This window comes from Capra hircus, chromosome 15, assembly GCF_001704415.2.
Source record: "Capra hircus breed San Clemente chromosome 15, ASM170441v1, whole genome shotgun sequence".
Taxonomy (NCBI): Eukaryota; Metazoa; Chordata; class Mammalia; order Artiodactyla; family Bovidae; genus Capra; species Capra hircus.
The window spans coordinates 47267793-47294724 of record NC_030822.1 but is presented as its reverse complement, the minus strand read 5'-3'; the positions used below and the strand labels follow the sequence as shown (position 1 = coordinate 47294724).

At 46.3% G+C, this 26932-nt stretch overlaps 1 protein-coding gene across 2 annotated transcripts in view; it reads left to right on the top strand.

Moving 5' to 3' along the window:
* ABCC8 (ATP binding cassette subfamily C member 8) overlaps positions 1–26932 on the top strand; it is an 81162-nt gene that overhangs the window by 7066 nt on the left and 47164 nt on the right. For both annotated transcript variants that reach the window (XM_018059613.1, XM_018059612.1), the window contains exons 4-10: positions 5302–5468; positions 7095–7337; positions 8231–8419; positions 16259–16423; positions 19574–19729; positions 25356–25490; positions 25809–25971. In XM_018059613.1, coding sequence (XP_017915102.1) covers positions 5302–5468; positions 7095–7337; positions 8231–8419; positions 16259–16423; positions 19574–19729; positions 25356–25490; positions 25809–25971 — 1218 coding nt within the window. The remainder of the gene's footprint in view (positions 1–5301; positions 5469–7094; positions 7338–8230; positions 8420–16258; positions 16424–19573; positions 19730–25355; positions 25491–25808; positions 25972–26932) is intronic.

The window sequence follows — 26932 nt, the reverse complement described above, 5'->3', positions numbered from 1 at the left end:
CAAGGCAAACGCGGGGAGAATGATTGAAGGTTAGGTCGGGGGCCAGGAGAGGAACAGAAGACTCCAGGCTCTGGGCCTGGGCACCTGCGTGAGCAGTGTGTTAGTGACCACCGTGGCAAAGGAGCCGGAGTTGGGGTGTGTAAGCCACACTGAGTTGAAACAGCCAGCTCAAGTATCAGACAGGCAGATAAACAAGTTGGGCACTCAGGGGAGGTCCAGGGCAGTCATGGCTTTGTAGGTGGCATGTAAAACTTGAGCCCAGATGTGGTAAGCTTTAGCAAAGAGAAGGGCCCCAGGACCAGAGCCTGCGGTTTGCCAACGCTTAGGAGTGCCCGCTTAGACCTTCTGACACCGTGTGGCCGGGGTCCCAGGCAGAAACAACAGTGATGACTGTTGACCTTTACTGAGGCTGCACTGTGTGCCAGGCTCAATGCTGAGCTTCCTCCATGCATCATCTCACTTAACCCTCACTTCACTCTCCCTCTTGTACTGTTGCTATCCCCATTTTACAGACGTGAACACTGAACTCAGAGAGGTTACACATAATGACAGCGAACACTCATTTAGCACCTTCTATGTGTCAGGCATAATCCTAACCATTTAACATTTGTTAACGCCATTTAATCCTTACAACAACTCTATGAGGGAGGTACCATTATTACTCTTTTGCAGATCAGGAGACCAAGACTCAGAATTTAAGTGGTTTGCTCTAGTCTCCCCAGCTAGTCAAGGGGTAAAACCCAGGTTAGAACCCAGGAGTCTGGGACCCAAGCAGGCTGTTAAAAAGAATGAAGCTGTGTGTCTAAAAGTCCTCAGACTGTGTTGGACCCGAGGTATAAATCCACAGATCTTCCTCTGTGTGGGGCTCCGTCTGCATGTCTAAGGCCGGGCTGTACATCTTACTGTTAAGCTGTGGTCAGACTGTGTGTCATTAAGTCAGACGATGAGTTTCAGAAGTCACAGCATTAATTGACATCTGGAGTCTGGAACCCGCTATGATAAGCCAGAGACAGCCTGGTGTCATGAGTGGGAAGGGGGTGCTTCCCAAGCCTGGCTCAGGCCTACCTTCCTGGTAAGGTGGGAGCTGCACTCCCATCAGGATCGTCCAAGAGACATCCTCACCCCAGCGGCCCCCGTGTGAGTGTGGCTGGGGGACTGAGGGGCAGCAGGTGGAGAGATGTTAAACACAGGCTTCAGAGAGCCTCCCGCACCAGTGTCTGAAGCAGCTTCTCATGCACAGAGACCCCTCCTTAATCACCAGGCCTGGCTGACCAGTGCCCTGGAAACACCCTATCTGGGCATCTGGCAAGTTCATTTTGTCATTCTCCAGAAAGCATATAATATTCTCTCCCTAAAGCACAAATTGGGCTTCCCCTGGCTCAGCAGTAAAGAATCTGCCTGCCCATGCAGGAGACAGTTTCAGTGTCTGGGTTGAGAAGATCCCCTGGAGAAGGGACTGGCAACCCACTCCAGTATTCTTGCCTGGGAAATTCCGTGGACAGAGGGGCCTGGCAGGCTACAGTCCACGGGGTCGAAAGAGTCAAATATGACTTAGTGTCTCAACAACAACAATGAAGCACAAATTACCACCCTTGGACGGACCAGTCCTTCTCCAAGGAACAAGGACTAACTCCCTCCATTCCCCTTAGGTAGAGTTTTGCTGGAAACTCTTAGATAGAGCTGGAAGTTCTAGAACAGGGGAAAGTGAAGAGGATGCACCCATGGGCTGCAGGGCAGTGAGTATTAGAGAAAGAACTGTCCTTCTGTGGAGGCTACTGTCTGGTCACAGGTCTGGAGTCCTGCAGAAAGTGAACCGTGATGCAGCTTACAGTGTCCCGAGAAGTAACCTTGTTCATGGACCTGGGTGAGATCAGGAGGTGTTCTATGAGAAAGTCATGTTTGAGTTGAAAACCGAAGGATAGGTAGGACCTAGTTGGGGAAAGGGACAGGGAAATGCTTCAGACAGAAGGCGTGGCATGTGCAAAGGCCCAGAGGCAGAAGAAAGAAAGCACATTAGGAAATCTGGGGTGGGGGAGGGAAGGGGTGCTAGAGTGCAGAGGGCGGAAGGGAGCTGAGCTGTGAAGGCTAGAGTGGCAGGTGGGGCAGGACCTTGAAGGCCACAGCACAGGCGTCAGTCTTTATCCCAAGGACAATGGGAAGCCGTTGAGGATATGTATCATAAAACTTACTTTAATCACTTTTCAATGTATACTTCAGTGGCAGTCAATACATTCACCTTGTTGGGTAACTATCACCACCATCCATCTCCAAAACTCTTTCTCATTTTCCCATTAAACAATAACTGTACGCATTAAACAATAACTACCCTCAACCCTTCAAAGCTGGCATTCTACTTTCTGTCCCTGTGAATCTGACTACTTTAGGCTCCTCATTTAAGTTAAATCGTACACTATTTTGTCCATTCGTGACTGGTTCATTTAACTCTGTTTTATATTCTCAAGATTCACTCATTTGTAGCACGTGTCAGAAAGTTCTTCCTTTTTAAGGCTGAATGACATTCCATTGTGTGTGTGTGTGTGTATGTATGTGTATATATATATATATATATGTTCCATTGTGTATATATACATCCTGTTGTATATATATATTATATATATACCATATTTTGTTAATACATTCGTCCATAAGCAGTTGGGTTGCTTCCACCTTTTGGCTACTACAAATTATGCTGTTATGAGCATGGGTGGGTTGAGATCATATTTCATTAAATGTATTGGTCTGTGGAGGGCGAGAGGGGAAGTGGGGAAGCCCTGAGAAAGCTCTAAAGGTAGTCCAGGGGAGACACGATGGTGGCAACCCAGGTGGCCACCCGGATGGACAGAAGTGGATGGATTCAAGACAATTAGAAAGTAAAATAGAGTTTGGTAATAGGTAGGATGTGGGGGAGAGGGAGCAGAGAGAGAAGGAAGGAGCGGAGGTAATGAGAATTCAGAGAATTTCTTTTATTATTTTACTTTTTAAACTTTTTATTTTCTATTGGAGTATAGTTGATTAACAGTGTTGTGGTAGTTTCCGGGGAATTCAGAGTTTAAAGCTCAGCAGCAGCCCCCGTGCTGTTTTTTCCCCTCTCCCTTTCTCTCAGACAAGCCCTAAGCTTTCACCGAGCGCTGCTGTATCTGGCCACAGGCTGAGGGCTCAGCACTGTAGAGTAGGGTTGTGGGCTTAGTCCTGGGTCCACCACTAATTCCCTGTGTGACTTTGGACAAGACGCTCAGGCTCTCTGAGCCTCAGTCTCCCCATCTGGACAGGAATAGTAAGTCCCTGGCTAAGTCCTAGGGTTCTTATAAAGATCAAATCAGATCATATCTGTTAAGCATTAGAGGCTAGACCAATCTGAGATGTATTTACAAGTCTGGTCCCAGTAGGAAACCCTCACGAAGGCCTCCAGAGCTTCTGGTTCCTGGGATAGAGCTGTTGGGAGAATATGAGTGTGGAGGCAGAGGTATGGCATCCAGCTAGGGGATTCCTTGTGACCCGGAGACCAGGCTAAGCTGAGAAACACCATCCAGACTTCAGAGCTGGGACCAGAAGCAGACACTCCTGCCCTCTATCCTGATGTTCTCACTCGGGGACCTGAGATAGGTGGCATTCGCCCCTCCCCAATTCAGTGTCTTGACCTAGTACCCAGCCCAGAGCCAGGCTGAGACAGACCGCAGCTTTTGTGCCCAAGAGATGCCCTGGCATTCATGTCCAGGCCCACCCAGGGATGAAAGGCAGGGTGATGGTCTTCTTCCCTCTCTGTGATTCCTCTAGAGAAGAGCTTTAGGTATTTAGGCTGACCTTATATCATATGTAAGAGCCCATATGTCATATGTCGTAAACCATATGACTCTAGGGACTAAGGGGGAAGGACTTCCTGTGCTAAAGCACTCCCTAAAGGGGGACTTAATTACTGCTCTCTTGTCGTCACCAGTAAGCCAAAACTGGCTGGTTTATTGGTGGGTTTGAATGGGGTAGATAGGAATTTAGAGGATAGACTCCACCGATGGCTTCTGATTATTTGTGGTCCCAGGTCTGAAGTCTGGAGATAATAAATATATTAACACCTGATATCCAAAGAGCACCTAGTGTGTGCCAGGCTCACTGGGCTAAATGCTTTCCATACGTTGCTCACAACAGCCTTTGAGGTAGTAATATTATTATTCCCATTTGTGGATGAGGAAACTGAAGCCTCAATGAGTTAAATGACTTTCCCAGGATCACGTTGCTATTAAGTCACAGAATCTGAGCCCAAGCGTATCTGGCTGCAGGCCCAGCTCTAACCACAATACGCACTGCCTCACAGGACTGTGACTCACTTTTTTGTATCCCCCACTCCCCAGGCTCCCTGAGGAGCATCACTGTGCCCTACTGGGCTCTGGGCAAGGTGGGCCAGGGACCTAGGCCTCCACCTTCCCTCTGTCATTAGCTTACAGTGAGCTTGGGCAGGTCACCTCCTCTCTCTGGGCCTCAGCTTTCTCATCTGTGAAATTAAAGGACTAGATTGAAGGACATTTAAGATATTCCCAGACTGGGGATTCCACAAGGAAGCCATTATAAGGTGGAGCCTACATGTATTAGGCATTAGGCTAGCCCACTTATGCCACTTAATGTCTGTGTGACCTTAGATGAGTTACTAAACCTTTCTGATTCCTATATCTGTTTAATTGAGGGTGATGGCAGGACTTTGCTCACAAGGCTTTTGTGAGAAATAAATGAGATAAATATGTTTAAAGTGCTTATTTGACACAGTGCCTATAACTTAGCTAAATTCAAGAAATAATTTCACTATTTTTCTTATTTATTATAAAGGAAAATTTGGCTGACCACCTTGACTTGTAGGATTATAATTATTTCTGAACATGCCTGTCATGAATGTTTTAATGTAGGCACATTGCTTCTCTGGTAGCTCAGACAGTAAATAATCTACCTGCCATGCAAGAGACCTGGGTTCAATCCCTGGGTGAGGATGATCCCCTGGAGAAGGGCATGGCAACCCACTCCAGTGTTCTTGCCTGGAGAATTCCGTGGACAGAGGAGCCTGGTGGGCCACAGTCCATAGGGTCACAAAGAGTCAGACATGAATGAATGACTAACACCTTCACTTTCACTCTCTCAAAATTATATACTCTTATATTCACGCACACAGACATCTCTCATACTGAGTGTGCTTGGCCACAGGCACACCTCCTCCCTGACGCACTTTTCTGTCCTCTTGCACACACTTGTGCACACATGAGTGCACACGCATGCACGTACGTGCACACACGCCCTCCGTGCTCTCTTGCCTCTCCCTGGCAGCCCTGCTAGTCTACTGGACGCTGGCCTTCATCACCAAGACCATCAAGTTTGCCAAGTTCTACGACCACGACATCGGCTTCTCGCAGCTGCGCTTCTGCCTCACGGGGCTGCTGGTGATCCTCTACGGGATGCTTCTCCTCGTGGAGATCAACGTCATCAGGGTGAGGGTAAGCAGGCCCACCTGGGCTGCCACCCACCTGCCGACACACCTGGGCCAGGGCGGTGCTGCTGACCAGGGTCCTGCCCCTGGATGTGGGCCACCACCCTGCTTCTTAGACAGGTCCTAGAAGGAGTCAGCTTCTTTTACCTGTCCTCAAAAGGAGACTTGAGGCCAGTGAGGGATGTTTCAGGAGGAACGTTCCATCCAGCCCAGCAGCCCTCCACCCCAGGCTCTCAGGGGGAGAGGAGGTGACAGCCAAGGCTATAGGGTTCTGGGTTTAATAGAGAGGAAATGAAACTTCAGGTTCTGGCTTCTCTGAGTTTGATTTTTTTTTCTTTTTGAGGTGGGGGGGGCTTGTTTTATTTTAATGTATTCATATAATTACACATGAATTAGTAAATGTGGTAAGTGTGGCTGCATACATATCTTTTGAGTTTTGGGTTTTTTTTTTTTTATCATTTCGGCTTGCTCCCTTTCCCCCTCTGTGATTCACACCTTCCCCTCTCTCAACCCGTCCCTCCCCAGGTAACCCAGATTAGCATTCTAGTATGTGTCCTTCCATTCTTTTTATTAATATATTGTGCTACATACTTGCATCTGTTAAGGATATCTCCTTAACATAAATAGGTATGGTTTCTTTTGATGTTTGTTTTATAAAAATGGGATCATATTATATATAGTTTTTACATCTTGCTTTTCTCATCTATCAGGTATCTCTTAGGACTCCCTCCAAGTCTAGTATAGTTAATTTGGTTTTCTTAATGGCTGCCTAATATTCCATCATGTAACTGAGCCATTACCTATTGATGAGCATTCACTTTGTTGCCAATTTTTTTCCATCGCAAATAACGGCATATTAAACATACTTGTATCTATGTAAAGCTGCTTCTGTTTCTATGGGAGGGAATCCAAGGAGCAGAGTTGCTGGCTGCGAGGGCCTGAGTATTTGAAATTGTAATTGATGTTGCAGATTGCCTTTCAGGAGTGCTGTGATCTACCAGCAATGAATTAGGAAGCCCTGTCCCTTCCTCCAACCAGCGATGGGCCACAGCCATGTCTAACTTGGGCCAGTCTGAAGAGTGTGAAGTGCTACTTTAATTCGCATTTCTCTGACTCCTCTGCTTTTAGTTGGTGATTTGCAGGGTACATAGGCTTTCATATTCTCTGCCTCCACTGACCCTTGCAGCATTGCCGTGATACAAGTAAAATCCCCTTTTAAGATGAGACATTAGATGAGGTTTGTCCAAAGATACCTTGCTAGTAAGTGGGGGGGGGGTGCAGAATTCGAACCCAGGTCTGCATGGCTCCACATTCTGCAAACCCTATATGAACATGGTGGTTTCTTCAGATTTGTAGGAGAGAGAAGAAGGCATATGGCAGACTCCTGCTCTTGCCCAACCCAACCCAGCCCAGGGGATTCAAAGTAGGGCCTCGGTGAAGAGTTATGAGTCAGGAGGCCCTGGCACTGGTGCTCAAGAGGGGTTTGGGGGGTCTTTTTCCTGGGAAGAGGCAAATGATGGCCCGACCTGTTAGAAGTCAAGGTGGGACGACACAACCCCAGGTCTCTGCTGGGACAAAGTAGAGGTGATGAGAAGTTGCACTTACCCTTCCCTGGTGTCCCATGTGCCCACAGAGGTACATCTTCTTCAAGACACCAAGGGAGGTGAAGCCCCCAGAGGACCTGCAGGACCTGGGGGTGCGCTTCCTGCAGCCCTTTGTGAACCTGCTGTCCAAAGGCACCTACTGGTGGATGAACGCCTTCATCAAGACTGCCCACAAGAAGCCCATCGATCTCCGAGCCATTGGGAAGCTGCCCATTGCCATGCGGGCCCTCACCAACTACCAGCGGCTCTGCGAGGCCTTTGATGCCCAGGCGGTCAGTGGGGGCATGGTCACACTGTCCGTTCCCTGCCCTCTGGTTTAGCATCACAGACAGGGAGCTCAGAAAGCATCAGGTCAAACCCCTGATGGGACAGTGGGGAAACTGAGTCCCGTGAGGGAAAGAGGCTTGCCCTAAGTCACACAGGGAACCAGGGAGAAGTCCAAGACCAAAGACCCATAGGACAGTCACAGCTGGAATGGTCCTCACGGTTTAGATCACCCCACCTAACACTTTCATTGTCCATGTGGGGAAACTGAGGCTCTAAAGGGAGGTAACCCTACTGGATTTCCCGTATCTTGTGGTCTTTCTTTTGGAGCTGAGTGACTGTACAGGTGGGGATGGTCACCCATTTGGAAAGCAAGGGCATTAGTGACCTAATCCTTGCAGTAACTCTATGCGTTAGGCCAGAAGGCATCTCCTCAAACCACTGATGAGGAAACTGAGGCCCTGAGAAAGGCCATGACCTCCCCAGAGCTAGCCTACCTCTGGCAGGTGGCAGAGCCAGTCGCCTGACTCCCAGTCCGGTGCTCGTTCACTGCCTCTGCCCTAGCATTTCAGAGGAAAACACCAGGACAGACACGGTGGCACTGGACTGACATATGCCCCGCCCTCGTCATAGCACTATGCTCACCGCACAGTCCCTGCCCAGCCACGTGACCTTGATCCATCACCTGGCCTCAGATTCCCTATCTGGACCACGTTAGGTCTCTATGTGGACCCACACAACCATGCACTTGGTGGCTCCATAATTTCTTCCCTGAGTCCACCTTTTTGCAGCAGATGTGGCCACTGGGTTTCTCTAGGCAGCAGGAGCCAGGGGTTCCCTGGGAGGCTGGGCCCTGCTGTGAATGGGCCCTCAGCCACTCTGACTCTGTCTCTTTGGGCAGCGGAAGGACATGCAAAGCACACAAGGTGCCCGGGCCATCTGGCAGGCCCTCTGCTGTGCCTTCGGGAGGCGCCTGGTCCTCAGCAGCACGTTCCGCATCTTGGCTGACCTGCTGGGCTTCGCTGGGCCACTGTGCATCTTTGGAATCGTGGACCACCTTGGGAAGGAGAATGGCGTCTTCCAGCCCAAGGTAGGCTCCCAGGGGGAGAGCAGGGCACCCTCGGCAAGGTTTTCACTCACTAGTGAGAACAGGCAAGAGGTTGATGTGTGTGAGAGTGGCTGCTCAGGGCAGTTCCTCACCATGCAGAGCGCTTAGCAATATCTGTCTCTAGGAGATGTCTGCACCTGGTCAGCAGAAATGCTAGAAGGTAAGCTTGTGCCTCTAGAGAATGTATGGTGCCCTACGCTTTTGACTTAGCAACTAAACAGCAGCGTACCGTAATCACCATAATACTTCTCTCGGTTATGTCATCATTCAGAAAGTTGCAGGAGGTAGCTAAAGCTTTTATTTGTTAGTTTTTAATTCATGCTGTCTTAAGACTCTCGATGACTTTAATGGGATCTCTCTTCTCCGGTTTTGTATGCGCACAGAACTTGAGGCTCTGCAGGACCACTTTGGTGGCTGCTGTTGTGGGGAGGAGAATAGGAAACCTCCATCTGTGGGGCTTTTTCTCCCTCCACTCCAAATTTTGTTAAAAGCTGCCCCAGTTTTATTAACATGTTAGAACTTCCCATTAAAATTTCTTTTAAAAAAAAGAATCCCGTGTCTTAAAAGTAATTGAAACCCACTGGACTAGATGATACCCAATGGCCTTTCCAGCTCTAAAGATGCTACAAACTGAAATTTGTCAGGCAACAGAGACAGAAAATGTTTCTGGGGTTTGCTTCCCTTCCTTGGGGCAATAGCATTCACTCTGGGGGTGAGGGTGGAGGGCCTAACTCTTTCATGTTTCTTTGCGGCTGCTGAGCTTTGTTGTTGTTCAGTTGCTCAGTCACGTCCAACTCTTTGGGACCCCCACAGACTGCAGCACGCTGGTACTTCCCTGTCCTTCCTATCTCCCAGAGTCTGCTCAAACTCATGTCCATTGAGTCGATGATGCCAGGTTTAGATAGCCACAAAATGGAAAACTTTTCGCCTCTAATAAGATTCAGAGTCTTATTTCCCCAGCAGGAACATCATTATAACCTTTTAACCACAAATAGACAGTCCAAAAATGATGCAGGTAATTACTGGTTAGGGATCTGATTACTAATTTACGACTTCCCCTTGTGTAGTATTATCCATCTCGTGGCTTCCAAAACTGCAGATACCATTTAATTCCCAGGAGGTGCATATGAATTTTTTTCCAGAGACATAATTAATCAGCTGAGCACTTTTGGCCAGGAATATGAGACACTCTTAAGTCTGTCTGATTTACTCAGCAAACAATTATTGAGCTGTACCATGTGCCAGACCTGGGTAAGACTGTGAGAGTATGGAGACAATGGTTATGATAAGGAAGATTAATAATAACAACCCACTGATTGACTGCTTAATACATATCCATGTATTATCTCTTTGAATCCCTAAAACAGCCTTTTAGGGTAAGTTATTTTTTTTTTGTAACAGCATTTTGAGATATAATTGACAAACCATACAACTTATAAGGTAGGTATCTTTAATCCCCATTTTATAGATGAAGAACTTGGGGCTCAAAGAGGTTAAGTAACTTTCCCTAGGGTCTCTCAGCTAGTTAGTGACAGAGTCAGGATTTGAAATCAAGTGTCTTTTACTCCATAGTCTGGGCACTTACAATCATGATGTTAAATTGATTGTTATCAAGTCTTCATCTCTGGCCTCAAGGAATATGGAACCAAATGGAAGAGAGAATTCTAAATAAAATATTTTAAGTGTGCTAAGTCGCTTCAGTCATATCCAACTCTTTGCGACCCTGTGGACTGTAGACCGCCAGGCTCCTCTGTCCATGGGGTTCTCCGGGCCAAGAATACTGGAGTGGGTGGCCATGCCCTCCTCCAGGGGATCTTCCCAACCCAGGATCTAACCTGTGTCTCTTATGTCTCCTGCACTGACAGGCAAGTTCTTTACCACTAGTGCCACTTATGTGTTAAATACTGCTACTTGGAAGTAGACACAAGGAACTATGGGAAAAGGAGTAATTAACTCAGCCAGTGATCATGACAGCTTCGAAAAGGAGAAGATATTTGAATGGGGCCTTGACAGATGAGTAGGAGTTACCTAGGCTGAGATGGGTAGATTTCTTATTCATTTAAGGATGTGAGAACTATTAACTTGGAAATAAATTTCATGAAAACTTTACAGTACTTCACAATTTTTTCACTTTTAAAAATGTTTATATAATACATCAATTTCTTTAAAAGACTAACATGAGAAAGCCTTAAAAAAAAAAAAGAAAAAAGATTATTAGGACTCTTTTTGCTTATTTAGACTTCAGGGGCTCTTGAGACCTTCTCTGGCTTTTGAGCTGCTGAACTTTATTTGGCCCAAACGGCAGGGAAGAGACTGTTTCTTTTGTAAAAAAAAAAAAAGTGTCACCTTCAGCTTCAGTCTAACCATAAATGAAAAAAAAAAAAAAAAAAAGAAATGTTAGTTACTCAGTCGTGTCTGACTCTTTGTAATCCCATGGATTGTAGCCCGCCAGGCTCCTCTGTCCATGGGATTCTCCAGGCAAGAATACTGGAGTGGGTAGCCATGTCCTTCTCCAGGGGATCTTCCTGACCCAGGGATCAAACCCAGGTCTCCTGCACTGCAGGCAGATTCTTTATATCTGAGCCACCAGGGAAGCCCATGGGGGATTCCCAGATACTCCAGACTGATAAGCGTGGAGCAGTATGGAGCCGGTTGTTAGCACTATGGGAAAGTGACACCAGCCAGAGCCCTTATCAGCTTGCCCACATCATCATCTTCATCCTGTGTTTCCCTGAACTCTTACACCAGTCCCCTAAGAACTCTGGGGCCAGATGTATCAGAGAAATGGTAAGAACAACACTTAGAATACTAGTTCATTTGAGCGTTAGCTTTGCCTTCTCTCTCTGTTTGTACACAATCCCTGGGATTTGCTGCCCTCTCATTGGAATGCTCTTGTCTCAGTTACTTGCCAGCACATAAATCGCCGAGACAGATGGCCCTGCCTCAGTGGCAGCAGGTCTTATCAAATTTAATGTTTGTTCCCAGCAGCCCAAATGCAATCAGCAAATTACAGACTTAGAAACGAGAGTTGAAAGTAAATATCGTCTCCAGTGTGAGCAACAGAGAGTCCTCAGTCGTGTGGTTGCCTGGGATATGCCTTAATTCTCATGTAGTGGGGGAAAGTGAAGTGAAATTGCTCAGTCGTGTCCAGCTCTTTGAGACCCCATGGACTGTAGCCTACCAGGTTCCTCCGTCCATGGGATTTTCCAGGCAAGAGTACTGGAGTGGGTTGCCCTTTCCTTCTTCAGGAGGTCTTCCCGACCCAGGGATGGAACTCGGGTCTCCCGCATTGTAGGCAGACACTTTACTGTCTGAGCCACCAGGGAAGGTATAGTGGGGGAAAGGGGTCATTTATTGAAGTTATTTGGTTCACTACCACCCCCTGCCTCCCAGTGGCTCTCACCCAGAGAGACAGGTGCTATCCTGGTCTTCATGAACAGAGAAGGAAGCTCCCTAGCTGTGTTTAACAACCCTCACCCTGAGAGAGCCCTTCTTCCCGTTCAACCTGGATCCATGCTGCTGCAGTCGGCGCAGCCGGGCACTCACTGTTTACTCTGTTATCAGTGGCTGCCCTGTCGTCTCTTCCCTTGCCAGGATACTCACAGTTGGCAAGAAATCTTGCCGCCCTTGGCATCCTCAAGGACAGGCATTTCTTATTTCTTCTTTTATTACTGGAAGTGTCATATGGCCTGCTAGGTCCTCAACACTCCTGTCCCCACTGTCACTCCCCAGGGAGCGCTGAGACCTAGGCCCTGCAAAACCCCTGATGGATCTCTTTCCAGCCCCCTCTCTCACCCAGCCCCCACCCACAATCTGTCACCTGCCATGGATGCCTCTGATCTGGCTGGAGGGCAAGGGAATTGGATTCATAAAGCACTGCTGGCATCTGAAACCAGCCAGCACTGCTCTAGGCTGTCAGCTGAGCAGAGGAAGAAAGAACAGTTTGGGTTTGATCTCAGGGCCAAACAAAGCTCCACACGGCCTCTAAAGCTCCACACGGCCTCTAAACCTCCGTGGGGATCGTGTGTAGGTTAGCGTGTGTTTGTTTCTGAATGAGTTCTCCTGGGACCTGCTTATGAGTCTTCGTGTGTGTCTTTCTGTTGTCCCGGTGTCTCTTGGTATGCCTGTTTCTGTGTGTATCTGGGTCCCCATCTGGACACCCATATTTGTGGCTGTCACTCTGGGTACTTTGAGAACTTATACACCTTTCTGTGACTGTGATGGGCTGGTCTCTTTATGACAGTGTCCATGTGGCTGCTCTGGTCTGGCATGCCTCACTAACTCCCTCTGAACTGCGAAGACATGTCTTTGATGTCACTTCCTCCAGGAAGCCTTCCTCTGATTGAATTAGATGCTCCTCTTCTGTGCTCCTGTAATATCCTATGTTTGCACCATCAAAACACCCATTTTCTTTTTCTTCAACTTGACCCTGAGTCCCCTAAGACAAGATCTGCATTGGCTGACCTCTGTGTGCCCAGCTCCATGCCTGACACCCCAGAAGCACAAGAGAAATGATTTTTCAATGAAAAATGCAGACTTACCATATACTGAGTGCTTATACTTACTATAACCCACTCCAGTGTTCTTGCCTGGAGAATCCCAGGGATGGGGGAACCTGGTGGGCTGCCGTCTATGGGGTCGCACAGGGTCAGACACGGCTAGAGTGACTTAGCAGCAGCAGCAGCGTACTTACTACAAATCTTTATTTTTCCACACCATGTAGCATATGGGATCTTAGTTCCCCAGCCAAGGATCAAGGCAATGCTCCCTGTGCTGGGAGTGTGGAGTGTTAATACTGGACCACTGGGGGAAGTCCTAAGAAAAATTTTTTACTTACATTGTTGCATTGAATTGTCATAACATCTCTCTGAAGTAGAAACCCTTAATAGCTTCATCTTACATGTAAATAAACTGAAGCTCCAAGAGGTTGAGGAACTTACTAAAAACAGTCACTAACATAATGAGTCAGAACTTGAACTCAGATATGGGCTAACGTCAAACTCTAAACCACCATGTCAAATGGTTGTGGATGGATGGGTGGGTGCCTTGGTCTATAAGGGGTCAAAGAGAGTTATCAACATTTTCACCAGGGCCTTCCAGAGCTGGAACCTTACATTCTGCATACCTTGATTGGCTCAACTGTAAAATAGGGAAATGGATAGCTTCTATAAAAAGTAGATGGGAGATGAAGATCATGTGCATCGATTACTTTAAAATATATTTATTGAGTGCCACTATGAAAACCCCTGGAAACAAACACAGTTTCTTCCCTGAGAGCGTGTGAAAATGTGAGACAAGGGCATCTGATCTTCCAAAGCATTTTCCACTCATCAAATGTCAAGCTATAAGTCCTCGGCCTTTCTCTCCAGCTGTCAAGGTGCTGGGCAATGCCAGTGCCCTGACAGCCATCTGAAGCTTCCCCGGGCTTGCCGTCCACGAGCAGCATCCCTGGCCTCTGTGGCTAGTCTAGTACCTACTTCTTAATCAAAAGGTAGCTACTCTGGCCTCTAGCTCTTTTATTCTGTCTCTTTGAAGAGAGATTAAAAAAAAATGACCCAATGACTAACACCTGCAGGCAGATTTTCATTTTAACAGGTCACAAAACTCTTGATCCAAATAAATATGATTTCTGACCCTAGGGGGTATGCATTTTGGGGAAAGGGAGCAAGGCTTTAGCTTTAGACCAAAAATTCCAACAAATTCTAAAAAGAGAATTTGTTGCTTTGTGGAAAATGTACAGATGTTGATGAGTGCATTTAACAAAGAACACACACGCATCAGTAACCTAAACAATGAGATCGGCTGATTTTTCTAGCCCTCATTCTGCAGCCTATGTGCTTTCTGATCATTGTGATATAGTGAATGTGAGCCGTTCCATGCTACTTAAGAGCTTTCATATTGATTGGTGTTCTTGGGTACATAGTGTTTCCCATGAGTATCGTTATATACTTACCCATCCCTTGTGGTTACACATTTACATGGATTTTTGCCTGTTCTAACCCAGAGACAGTACATCTTTGCACATACAGCTATTTCATTACGTTAAATTATTTCCTTTGGGATAAATCCCCACCATGTCCTTTGTGGCTTTAAAATAATGGACTCCATTCTCCAGAGCTGGGTCTCTACAGAGGCTGGTAGAACAGAAGAATTCCAAGGCATGTTAAACAGGACCAGGTTTTCCCCTAGAGCAGATGCCTTCATTTTGGACCCAGAACGAGCCAAGTGGGCAGGTTTCAGTCCCTGCAAGGCCACAAGCTTGCAGCTAACAGTAGGAGACTCAGAGTTAACAGGTTGGATGGTGCTCAGGCAGTGGATCTATGGGAGCGTTTTTGGCATCACGTGGTTTCATGTTCACATCTTTTCCTTTATCAGCATGTGACCCTGGGCCAGCCACTTAACCATAATGACGCTTCATTTCCTCATGCATAAAACTGATCTAATAATGGTGTGCTCCTCATTGGGTGTTGTGAGCATTGCACCTGGTGAACACAGGGCGCTGCCCCTTGCTTCCCTGTAAGATCAGGTCTCAAACTCAGCAGCCCAATTTTAAGGTCCATTTTGCGGCTCCCAGCAACCCCCACTGTCTTCCTTCTCCCTCCCCCTCTGGCTTTCCCCCTTGTGCTTTAACAAGTGAGGCAGAATCAGGGCTTCAGGTTTCAGCAGGACCCTCTTTCTAAGAGGCCTCCGTTTTCTCTATGATTGTTTCCTGCTGACCCCACAAGGGAGCAACCCTGTCCCGCAGAGGAAGGGCAATATAGTTTTAACCAGAACCAGCTCCATGGGCCTGTAAGAGCTGGTGAAAGGGCGCTGTTGAACCAAGACGCACAATCTTTCCTACTGCCAGAAAGGTCTGTGTCCAGGATGCAGGGATTTCTGACTCTAGAAAAGGCCTCCGCTTAGAATCCTGACCCTTTTAGCCTGATCCTGGTGTGGACACGCCCTCAGGCTCCTTATCATTTTGTTCCCACCACTCTTTACCCTGAAGCAGCAGCTCCCACAACCTTCCAAATCACTTGCAGAGTTCAGGGCAGAGTCTCAGAAAGGGGTGAGCTGTGTCTTCATGGAAACATTGATGTGGAACGATGGACTTAATCAAGATCAAAGTTTTCCTGGGAGCTGTTGATGCTGAATTTAGAAACAGACATGCTGTTGTTCTCTGGTATCTTTAGCAACAAAATCAAACCATTTGGTTTTTTTCCCCCCGCTGCTTATCATCTGAGATCTTGCTGGAGGTTCAGAAAGCCTTCCATTTGAAAGGAGGTCCCAGGAGCCCACAAGACTGGGCTGCTTGGGTCTGAAATGGTCCATTACAGGCGATGTGGTCCCATTCCTCCCTGGGAGCACTCCTCCCATGTTTTCTGCTGGTCTTTCTGCCCAAAAATTTCTACAATGCAGGCTGTTGGTGAGTGTGAGACAAAACCTCAGCTGATTCCACTTTTGTAGCAGAGCATACATCTTGTGCGATCTGTTTTAGTGGTTCTAGTTTTGACTGCTTTATGATTTGCTCTATTTATTCTTGCCCCCATTCAGAGTGAAATCCCCTGGCCTCATGTCCACAAAGCTGAGAATCATATTTATGGACATAAGGTTAGAACTGGGTCACATTCTGTTAACCTAAGTGGGTTGATGGAGAGAGTATAGGCAACCCTCCCTATAGTTACAAGAATGTTTAGCCTGATTTTTCCACTCATAAACAGTTGCACAAGGCTCACAAGCATGGAGAGTCCTGTCACAATGGCCTCTGTGGCCCATAACAGGTATTAATGGCAGTCATTTTGCTGGCAATGACAGCTACCTCTGAATTTCTCTTTCCAACAGACACGGTTTCTCGGAGTTTACTTTGTCTCATCCCAAGAGTTCCTTGCGAATGCCTATGTCTTAGCTGTGCTGCTGTTCCTTGCCCTCCTACTGCAAAGGACATTTCTGCAAGCATCTTACTATGTCGCCATTGAAACTGGAATTAACTTGAGAGGAGCAATACAGGTACTTGAATGATTATCTTTTCACTATGCAATAAGGACCACATTATGTGTCTTCATGAACACTCAAGAATGATTTTGCTGTGAATGTATTGTTTGTTGCCTTTTGACAGTGTTTTGAAACTAACCATTGACAAGGCAGTGTGACATGGTGGAAAAGTGCCTTGGGCTGGCCTTGGAACTGTTGTAGTTCCAGCCCTAGTTCTGCCTTGGACTAGATCTGAGATGTCAGCTGCTTAGCCTCGAAGTGGGACAGACATCACTAATCAATCACAGAACTTTTTCCTGCTGAATGCAAGTGAGGCCTCATAATCCTTCTATAAATACTGTTTCAGGGCTCTGCTACTGGACAGTCTTCTTTGGCTACAAAAAAAGCATCTTTGACATACCAGGATTAGACAGACTGAGTAGCTCAGATGGTAAGGAATCTGCTTGCAATGCAGGAGACCCAGGTTTCAATCCCTGGATTGGGAAGATCCCCTGGAGAATGGAGTGACAATCCATTCCAGTATTCTTGCCTGGAGAATTCCATGGACATAAGAGCCTGGTGGGCTACAGTCCATGGGGTCACAAAGAGCTGGACACAACTGAGCGATTTCAGACCAGACCAAGATCAATTTGAGCTCTTAAGTCTCAGGCCATGATGAGAGGGACATATCTGGCCTGGTAGATCCCTGGGTCTAGGTTCTTGCTACTGCCTGCTGTGACTTCCTCCTCAGAGTCTGTTGGAAGGCTGATCAAGGTCAGGAAGGATTCGGGGACCCTTTAGGCAAGGTAGTGATGAGCCCCAGTGTTTTCATTAGAATTTTAGTTCCACTGTTAGAATGGAGAGACCCAGTGTGATAGTTGCTTAAACAGGATGGAAGTTTGTCTTTCCCGTTTGGTCAGGACTGATACAGTCATCAGAGATCTTGGCTCCTTCTGTACTGGTGTGCTGCCAGCCTTCTCACATGACTTTGTCCCATGGTTTAATGTGACTATGGATATCGCCACTATTGTGTCTACATTTAAACCAACAATAATAAAGGTGGGACAGTAGGAGGGAAGGCTGCCTTCTTTTCAAATCATGATGCAGAGATCTTTACCCATCCCGCTGGGGAGCAATTGGCCCCATGGCTATAGGCTTTTATACCCTGCTACAAATTCTTCTTATGAAAAGAAGAGAATGGATAATGAGGGACAGCTAGCAGATTCTGCCATACCCAGCAATTCCTATGAAGTCAGTAGAACACTAAGAGGTTGTGACTAAATCCCAAAGCTGCCTCATTCTTCAGAAATGTTCCTCAAAGTCATTTACATTGACTGGTCCTCTGGGAGCCAGGATAAGAAGCACTGCAGGAAAGGGACTAAGGAGAAGGGTATAGCCTCGGCTGGGGACAGTGTCAAGGTCCAAACTCTGGTGTTCTTGGTATAGTCCATGTGGATGGCGCCCCCTGGAGTTGTGCAGTACACAACTTGTGAAGCTATTCATGACGACACTCCATCTCCAATGCTTTTTTGTTGAAAAGCAGAGCCATTTCCTCATGAAGGTCTTCATGTGAAAATAATGGAAAGATCCCAGAAAAATCCAAGACCCCTAAGACTCATAGGGGTTCAGATCTAGGAGAACCAAGCTATTGCAAGTTCAGAAAACCTTTCTAAAATCCCAACCTCTGTTCAGAGCCTTCCAGTGATAAGCAGGCACATACCACTACAAACAACAGCCAGTTTTGTAGCCAAGCAGTTTTGTAATTAAATCTACTTTCTATTTCTGTCATAAATCACACTCTAACCTAATATTTTCCAATTATGCTAAAAGAGCCAAATATGGCTTTTTAATGTATTAGCATGTAATTGTTTTTATTATACTGTCTGAATATTTTGCATGAATAAGAAAGATTAATTCATTATGTCCCCCAAAGAAAATGCTGGCATTAATTATGGGAACAGATCAGAAAAAAATTCTTCCTTTCAAAGATTTACAGAAATCTATAGATAAAGATTTATGTCTTCGTGAGTTTGAGAACAACCACAGTTCTTGCACAGAAGGTTATAAAGCAAAATTCCTGTATTGTATGTAATTTTTGACATATATCAAGTTTTCATTGTGTAATTCTGTGGATGCTTGTCTTTACTTAATAATGCTTTCTTTGTTAGTTTACTTATGTTCCTACTTCACTGAAACTAGATTTATTGTTATTCTTTAAAAATCGATTGCATATAACTTAGGATAAGCCTAGATCTGTCAAAAAATATCATTGCCATTATTTTAAACCTCAACCATGGTGTACATAAACTCAAAAAAGACAGAAGTTCATGCTTTAAGCAGACCTGTCCCATGAAAAAGCCTGGCTTTACACAAAAGATGAATTAAGGGCTGGGAATCCACCTTACAACAGAATGCACAGTAGAATTTCCTTCAAGAGCAGACATCCCCAGGTCATGAAGACAGAAATGCATTTTTCCTTGTTTCAGGACACATAAGCCTGAAAATTGCCATCTTTCTGGGAGGCACAGTTGCTCTGCACATTGAGCTTTTAGGTTCAGAGCTCATGGGAAGCCATTACCGTGGCTGTTCCTCATGTGCCCTGGAGAGACAGAACAAGGTCCTCGGGCGTGGCTGGACTCGGGATAGTGCTGGGCTGATCGACATACACATTTGTCTCACATAAGACCTTCCCAGGCTGAACCCTTGTATTTATTTTAAGGCTCAATTAAGACAGGATTTAGCTCCAGAGCAAACCACTTTCCCCATTGGAGAAACCACATTAAAACAGATGGCTGCCACCTTTCATCATTTTTATGGCTCTCAAGTATGTTCTCCACTGGCCTCCAGTAAATCAAGAATACAACTGGGCATGAAAATCTGCTTTTAAGATTTAAAAGCCAATTAAGTCCTGTCTCCAAGGGAAAGGTCTTGCTTGCTGGGGATTCCTCATGGGAATGCTGCCTGTCTGACTTGCTTGGACTGTAGTCAAAGCCCTTTACCTCTCTGAGCCTTAGCTTCTCCATTTATAAAACTGGAACAGTCACACGGTGCCCTTTACAGGGCTGCTCTGGGGCTCCATGGGGGGATGCCTGAAAAGCCCCTGGCACTTTAGAGACACCTGGCATCTGGAGAGGTGATTAGGGGGTTGATGATGACAAATGTGAAACACCCTACTCTCATTTCCAGACCAAGATTTACAATAAAATTATGCACCTGTCCACCTCCAACCTATCCATGGGGGAAATGACAGCCGGGCAGATCTGTAACCTGGTAGCCATCGACACCAACCAGCTCATGTGGTTTTTCTTCTTGTGCCCAAACCTCTGGGCCATGCCAGTACAGGTAAGGGATATGTGCTTTGTTGGGAGTTGGGAGACACAAAATTGGAATCTGCTGGTGCATGCCCGGTGGCTAAGAGCCTGCCATTCCATTCCATGTTTGCCTATACCTTTCACCTCCTTGGGATCTGCATGGGTGTATCCATGTATCCTGGGTGTCTACAGTGCCTCACACTCTCCAAGGGGTCTAAGCGTCTCTCTTGATAATCAAAGAAGGCAATGGTCACTAAGACTTTAAAAGTGCAGCCAACCTTAAAAAAAAAAAAACTGAAGGATAATCATGTGTAGAACACTTTCACATAAAAGTTGTGTTATAGCAAAGTACTTACTTACATTGAAAAGTGTTCATGATGTGTTTTTAAGTGTGTTTTAGTCATGTATCTAAAAGCATGATGTGTTTTTAGTATTCACAGTGTGCTTCCTGCTAAATTGGAATACACATATGTATGCATTTGCACAGATCCACACAGGAAAAAAAGAACTAAGGGGCCTTGTGGGGGCTTACAAATGATTTTTTAAAGAAATGAATTCTTTTTATTTTTTTCACTTAAATTTATTTATTTACTTATTTTTTATTTTGCAATATTGTATTGGTTTTGCCATACATCAACATGAATCCGCCACAGGTATACATGTGTTCCCCATCCTGAACCCCCCTCCCACCTCCCTCCCCGTACCATCCCTCTGGGTCATCTCAGTGCACCAGCCCCAAGCATCCAGTATCATGCATCGAACCTGGACTGGCGATTCATTTCATATATGATATTATACGTGTTTCAATGCCATTCTCCCAAATTCTTTGTAAAATCTTATTTATTTTTAGCTGTGCTGAGTCTTTGCTGCTGAGCGGGCTTTTCTCTAGTTGCGGTGAGTGGGGCCTACTGTTCACTGCAGTGCACAGGCTTCTCATTCTGATGGCTTCTCTTGTGGGCTATCGTAGTTGTGGCGTGAGGGTTTGGTGGTTGCAGCTCCCCGGGCCTAGAGCACAGGCTCAATAGTTGTGGTGCACGAGCTTAGTTGCTCCACAGCACGTGGGATCTTCCCAGATCAGCGATTGAACCCATGTCTCCTACATTGGCAGGTGTGTTCTTTATCACTGAGACACCAGGGAAGCCCTGCAGATTTTTAATTTATTCATTTATAAATTCTCCAATAAGCCTGTTTTAATTTTGGAAATCTTAAACATGGCATTTTCTAAAGCGAGACAACTTTTGAGATTGGCTCTGGAGGAGGCGCACTCTCCTCCAATAGAATGAGTCCTTGGCGTAATTTACTGACTCTTGCTCATCTGCTCCTTCTCCCATCCTGAGCTCTTCCACCACAGAGTCTGTGACTCCTGCCCTGTGCCTGGGGATGAATCTTCATTCTGGCGCTCAGGTCAAAAGCCAAAATACCAGATCCATTCCCAGAAAGTCTGCAGGCTTCCTGGGTTCAAGACACTTAGCCTATCCTGAGCCTTAGTTTCCTCTACTCTCTGGAGTTGCTCTGATGATTCAGTTAGATAACGTAAGCAAAGCAGCAAGCAGGGAGCCCGACATAGAGTGTTGTTTAGTCGCTCACTCATGTCCAGCTCCTTTGCAACCCCATGGACTGTAGCTCGCCAGGCTCCTGTCTGTGGAATTTCCCAGGCAAGAATACTAGCATGGGTTGCTGTTTCTTTCTCCAGGGAATCTTCCTGACCCAGGGATCGAACCCACATCTCCTGCTTAGCAGGTGGATTCTTTATCACTGAGCCACCTGGGAAACTCAAAGTTTTTATTTAAGAGACACTAAAGGAAAATAGAAGAGGCTTGTATAGGGAGGCAGCTAGACAAGACTGGAAGAAGTGTGTTAGTCACTCAGTCATGTGACCCCATGGACTCTATCCCACCAGGCTCCTCTGTCCATGGAATTCTCCAGGCAAGAATACTGGAGTGGATTGCCATTTCCTTCTAGACAAGACTGGATGTAGGGCAGAAAATCTGATGGTCCTTTTCATGGTAACAGGCGTATATGCTATCCCCCACTTACTCACTCCCAGACCCCTGTGCCCCCTCTGCTCTGCTAAGATTTACAATTTTATCTTTTATAATTTTACTTGTTTTCCCTTGAACAGCTCATTTCAGGAGATTTTGTCCACCAAACTGCTACAAACCTGTTACTATTAGTAACAGTTTTTATTGCATATGGACCATTGCTAACAATAATACTAACTAACAACTAATAACCCCTGTGCCTGGCCTGTCCAGCCTCTCTCACTTGTGTAATTAACCCTCACAACATAGTGGGAGGAAAGTTAGGTAGGAATCTTTACCTCCACTGATTACTTGCTGCTGCTGCTGCTGCTGTTTAGTCGCATCAGGCGTGTCCGACTCTGTGTGACCCTATGGACTGTAGCCTGGCAGGCTTCACTATCCATGGGGTTCTCTCCTGGAGGAGTGGGTTGCCAGGTCCTTCCTCCTCAAGGGGATCGTCCCAGCCCAGGGATTGAACCCAAGTCTCCTGCATTGCAGGCAGATTCTTCACTGTTGAGCCACCAAGGAAGGCCCCACTGATTACTTATCTATACTTATTTATCATGAAGTATCATTTGATTTTCTAGGTTTTTTACATTTATTTTCTAACATTTATTTATTCATTTGGCTGCACTGGGTCTTAATTGTGGCACATGGGATCTTCAGTATTCATTGTAGCATGCAAACCCTTAGTTACAACCTATGGGCTGTAGTCCCCAAACCAGAGATAAAACCCAGGCCCCTTGCATTTATCTTAGCCACCAGACCACCAAGGAAGACCTTGATTTTTTTGTTTTTAATTCCTCAAAGACTGTACCTTTGCACTTAGAGCTTTGACCAGCCCTCCAGACCCGGTATTACCACCAGAACTAATATAATCCCTTCAACCAGCTCAGGATTCCATATGTAGCCTGGTTATCCACAGGGCACACGAGGCTTTTGATGGTGTTGAAGAGAGCTCAGGAGCCCCATTCCTTCATCCCCAAAGGCTCTCCCTGATTGGAATCTTTTTTTGATTACATATGCCTTTTAAATAACACTTTCATTGAGATATAATTCACCCATTTAAAGTGCACAGTTCAGTGGGTTTTAGCATGTTCACAGAATTATGCAACATCATCATAATTTTAGAACACTTTCATTACCCCAAAAAAGAAACCCATACCCATTGGATGAGTCACTCTTCATGCTTGCCCCCAGCTCTACACCGTCACTGATCTACATATACTTCTTTTATATAATTTTTATTGGTGTATAGTTGATGTACAATGTTGTGTTAGTTTCAAGCATACAGCAAAGTGAATCAGTTATATATACACATATATCCACGCTTTTTTAGATTCTTTTCCCATATAGGTCATTACTTTTGAAAACGTAATGAACCTTCTCCTCAGAAAAACAGAAGTCCATTCACATGTTTTGCCTACAATTTCGGGGGCTTTGTGGGCCCCCTGAAGCTTATGGACAACTATGTTAAGGAACTTGCCCATAGTGGGGACCTCTGTGCCACCTCATCCCATGAGCATTGGAAACCCGGAGAGGGCAAGGGCCTTACCTTGGGCAACCCAGCAAGCTGGTAGCAACACCATACCCAGGTATATCCTTTTTATGGTTCCCTAGTGACAGAGTTCCCATGAGGCTTGTTTGTTTATTTTAATAAGGAGGATCAGCCACCTTGTCTCCAGCTGTATGCCAGGTATTATATATGTGCTTATCATATATGCTCATTTAATCTTCACAACCTGGAGAAGGGCATGGTAACCCACTCCAGAATTCTTGTCTGGAGAATCCCGTGGACAGAGCAGCCTGGAGGGCTTCAGTCCATAGGGTTACAAAGAGTCGGACATGACTAAAGTGACTTAGCATGCAATCTTCCCAACAGTTCTGCTAAGTGGGCAGTTAAAATCACCACTTTAAAAATGAAGAAGCTGAGACTCAAGATTTCACAGCCAGTAAGTGCTGGGACTGCATTCAAACTCAGGGCTCCCGACTCTTGGACTGTGATCGCCCCACTACTACACGAGATTGCTCTCCTGGCCTGTGACTAGGAGATAAAATAGTCTTTTTATTCCCCACACTCGCTTTGCGCACTCCAAATCCCTGACTTCTGGTGTGTTCTTCCACGTGGTCCATTCAGACCCCTGCAGAAGAACAGAGCAGACAGAGGGTCTGGGGAGCATGACATGGGGTGGGCGAAGTGTGAGGATGAGCCCGGTGGCAGCAGTGGTCACATCCCCAGCAGCTGCCAGCCTTGGAGGTGGTGGTGGGTACAGATACCTACACCCAGCTGGGGCCCTGGGAGTGCTCTGGGAGTGCCCTAAGAGCTTTTGTGGTGTCCATCTTTAACCCAAGCTGCTGAACGACACCCTGATTGCCTCCAAATGAGGATGCCAAGGATAATTTTCCAGAATGATGTTGGGAGTGGGTTCTAGCAAGAGTAGGAATGTTCCCTAATGTGCTCCTCTGCCCGCCCGTGCCAGCATTTAACATCAGTTAAACACTGGGAGGTAGGTGGTGAAGGGGTCATTTACCAGCCCCTAAGAACCCGCTAATGGAGGAGGCTTTCTGTAATTAATAGATATTACAGAGTCAGCCACCCACTCCTCTGTCCTTGAGATGGTGCTGGAGCTTTGTGTCAATTTGATGAGGGCTCAGGCAGTGCAGGGCCAACCTAACCTTTTTTGTTTCTTTTTAATTAAGGAAGACAGCACATCTGTTCTTCTAGAATAAGCCCTGAATTTAGAAGTGTCTGCCTTTGAAGGCAACCTGCGAAATTGTCATCTTGAGGCTTTGGGGGCTGGCAAGAGTAATTTACACTTCTCATCCATATTCAGAAGCCGGCTGTCACTTACATAAAGCGAGAAGCAGAATGAATTCTCTTTTTAGAGAATACCTACCAGATTCATTAAAGATTAAAGACAGCAGGAACATTAGACTAAAAAGTAAACTCTCAGACCCTGGACTGGTCTTGTCGGGCACGGATGCAGTTCTTTTCCCCTTTCCTCAGGTATCACTTTTTTCCAATAGCGTGAAATATCAACTTGATAAGCAGCAAACTGCACAAAAGGTGCCGTCACTCTTTGTGCAGCCTCAGCTCTGAGACGGACTTGCATCTGGAAGGTAGACCTGGAGAGAGTGAACGCCTCAGTCAAGCTTGCAGATAAATGTAGTTAGTTGCCAGTCCAGAGACTCTCTGATTGTGTGCGAACCCATCATATTAATCCCTCCTTCTGAAATCACACTGTCACACCTCCTCTTCTTTCTCCCAGGAAACTTTGGAAGGCTGGACACCAAGGCATGTCCCACTTTAGGGTAGTGGGGTTGGGGAGGGTGGAGTGCAGACTTTGTCAGTACCCCCTGGCAGGGGCTTCCCTGGTGATTCAGTGATAAAGAATCTGCCTGTCAGTGTAGGAGATGCAGGTTCCATCCCTGGGTTGGGAAGAGTCTCTAGAGAAGGAAATGGCACCCCACTCCAATATTCTTGCCTGGAAAATTCCATGGACAGGGGAGCTTGGCGGGCTACAGTCCACGGGATCGCAAAGAGTCAGACACAACTTAGTGACTGAACAACATCAACACGACCTGGCAGGGCAACCCTCAGGTCAAAGGGAACTCATCTCCATGACCCTCCCTCAGATCATCGTGGGTGTGATTCTCCTTTACTATATCCTCGGGATCAGTGCCTTAATTGGAGCGGCTGTCATCATCGTGCTGGCCCCTGTCCAGTACTTCGTGGCCACCAAGCTCTCCCAGGCCCAGCGGAGCACGCTGGTAAGTATCCACAGTGTGCATGTGGCCCCCTCCCCATCCTTCCCCCACTCGTCTCCCCTCGTGTTGGTGGGTCTCCTCACTTCCCCCACGTGCTGCCAAACAGCCCCTCACACATCCACACTGTGACTGGCCTTAAGCAGGTCACGTCAGCTGTTCAGACTTCAGTTTCTTTGTGAAATAGGGTTCATGCAGGGACATTCCTGTGGGGACAGAAGCTGGGCATCATCTGTAAGACGGCGAGGGCATTGACTCAGCTCCTTCCTCTTGGGTGGGATGGGGGCAAAGGAAACCCTCCTCTGACTTGGGGACTTCTGGCAGGAGTACTCCAATGAGAGGCTGAAGCAGACCAACGAGATGCTCCGTGGCATCAAACTGCTCAAGCTGTATGCCTGGGAGAACATCTTCCGCACGCGGGTCGAGATGACCCGCAAGAAGGAGATGACCAGCCTCAGGGCCTTTGCCATCTGCACCTCCATCTCCAGTGAGTACCCTCCACCTCTGCCAACCAGCCAGCACTGTGTGCTGCTGCCTACATGCCAGGATAGGGTGTCAGAGCTGGAAGAGGAAGTAGGGGTGCAGAAGCAGGAGACTTTGGGACCATTCCGTCCAGGGATGATCAAACTGTCTCTTAGAGCTGCCAGAAAGCAGTGTTCTCAGCCATTGATCCAGCAACTGTATTGATAGCCTGCCATGTGCAGGACACTGGGTTGGCCCTCAAGATACAGTGATGAGAAAGACAGATGTGGTCTTTGATGTCTTACTAAACTGATATGTTATTGAGAGGCATCAATAAGTGAATAAATAACAGCAGTTTTGAATTCTCCCAAGTGTGAGGACTTTTTTTCAATAAATCAGGCTGAGCTGCCACTGCTCTAAGGGAGCTACAAGGAAGCTTTTGTCTCCCTGGAGCCATAGGAGTGAGAAGTTTTCTCTTTAAAGAACAAAAGCTCAAACTTGAGGTACTTACAGGTATAGGGACTGAATTTACATTAGCCAAGTGGTTTGGGAAGCCCAAATCCAGAAAATAGAGAAAAAAACCCAAAACGCATAAAACTCTTATGGTCCCAGAAGAGAGACATATTAAAACCATTTTCCAGAGAACATAGGACTCCAGTGGCAAACATTCCTGTTAAATAATGAGCTAATAATAAAGAAATTAAAATCCACCAGAAAAGATGTACCATCAGAGTGAAAGTCAGCAAATGCAAAAAATAGAATTAGTTCTTCAGTACTTAGAGATGATAGAATAGTTTGAAAGAGATAATAAAATATATGTGTTAAAATAAAGAGCTAAAGGAGGGCACAAGGCAAAACAGTGACAAGAAAGACAAAAGAACTTCTCAAAATTAGAAATTCACTTATTGAATTCAGATGGTCCCTTGTCAGAGTGAGCATATAGAGGTCAGGCAGTGGATGGAGTCCTGGCCTAAGTGTATCTCCAC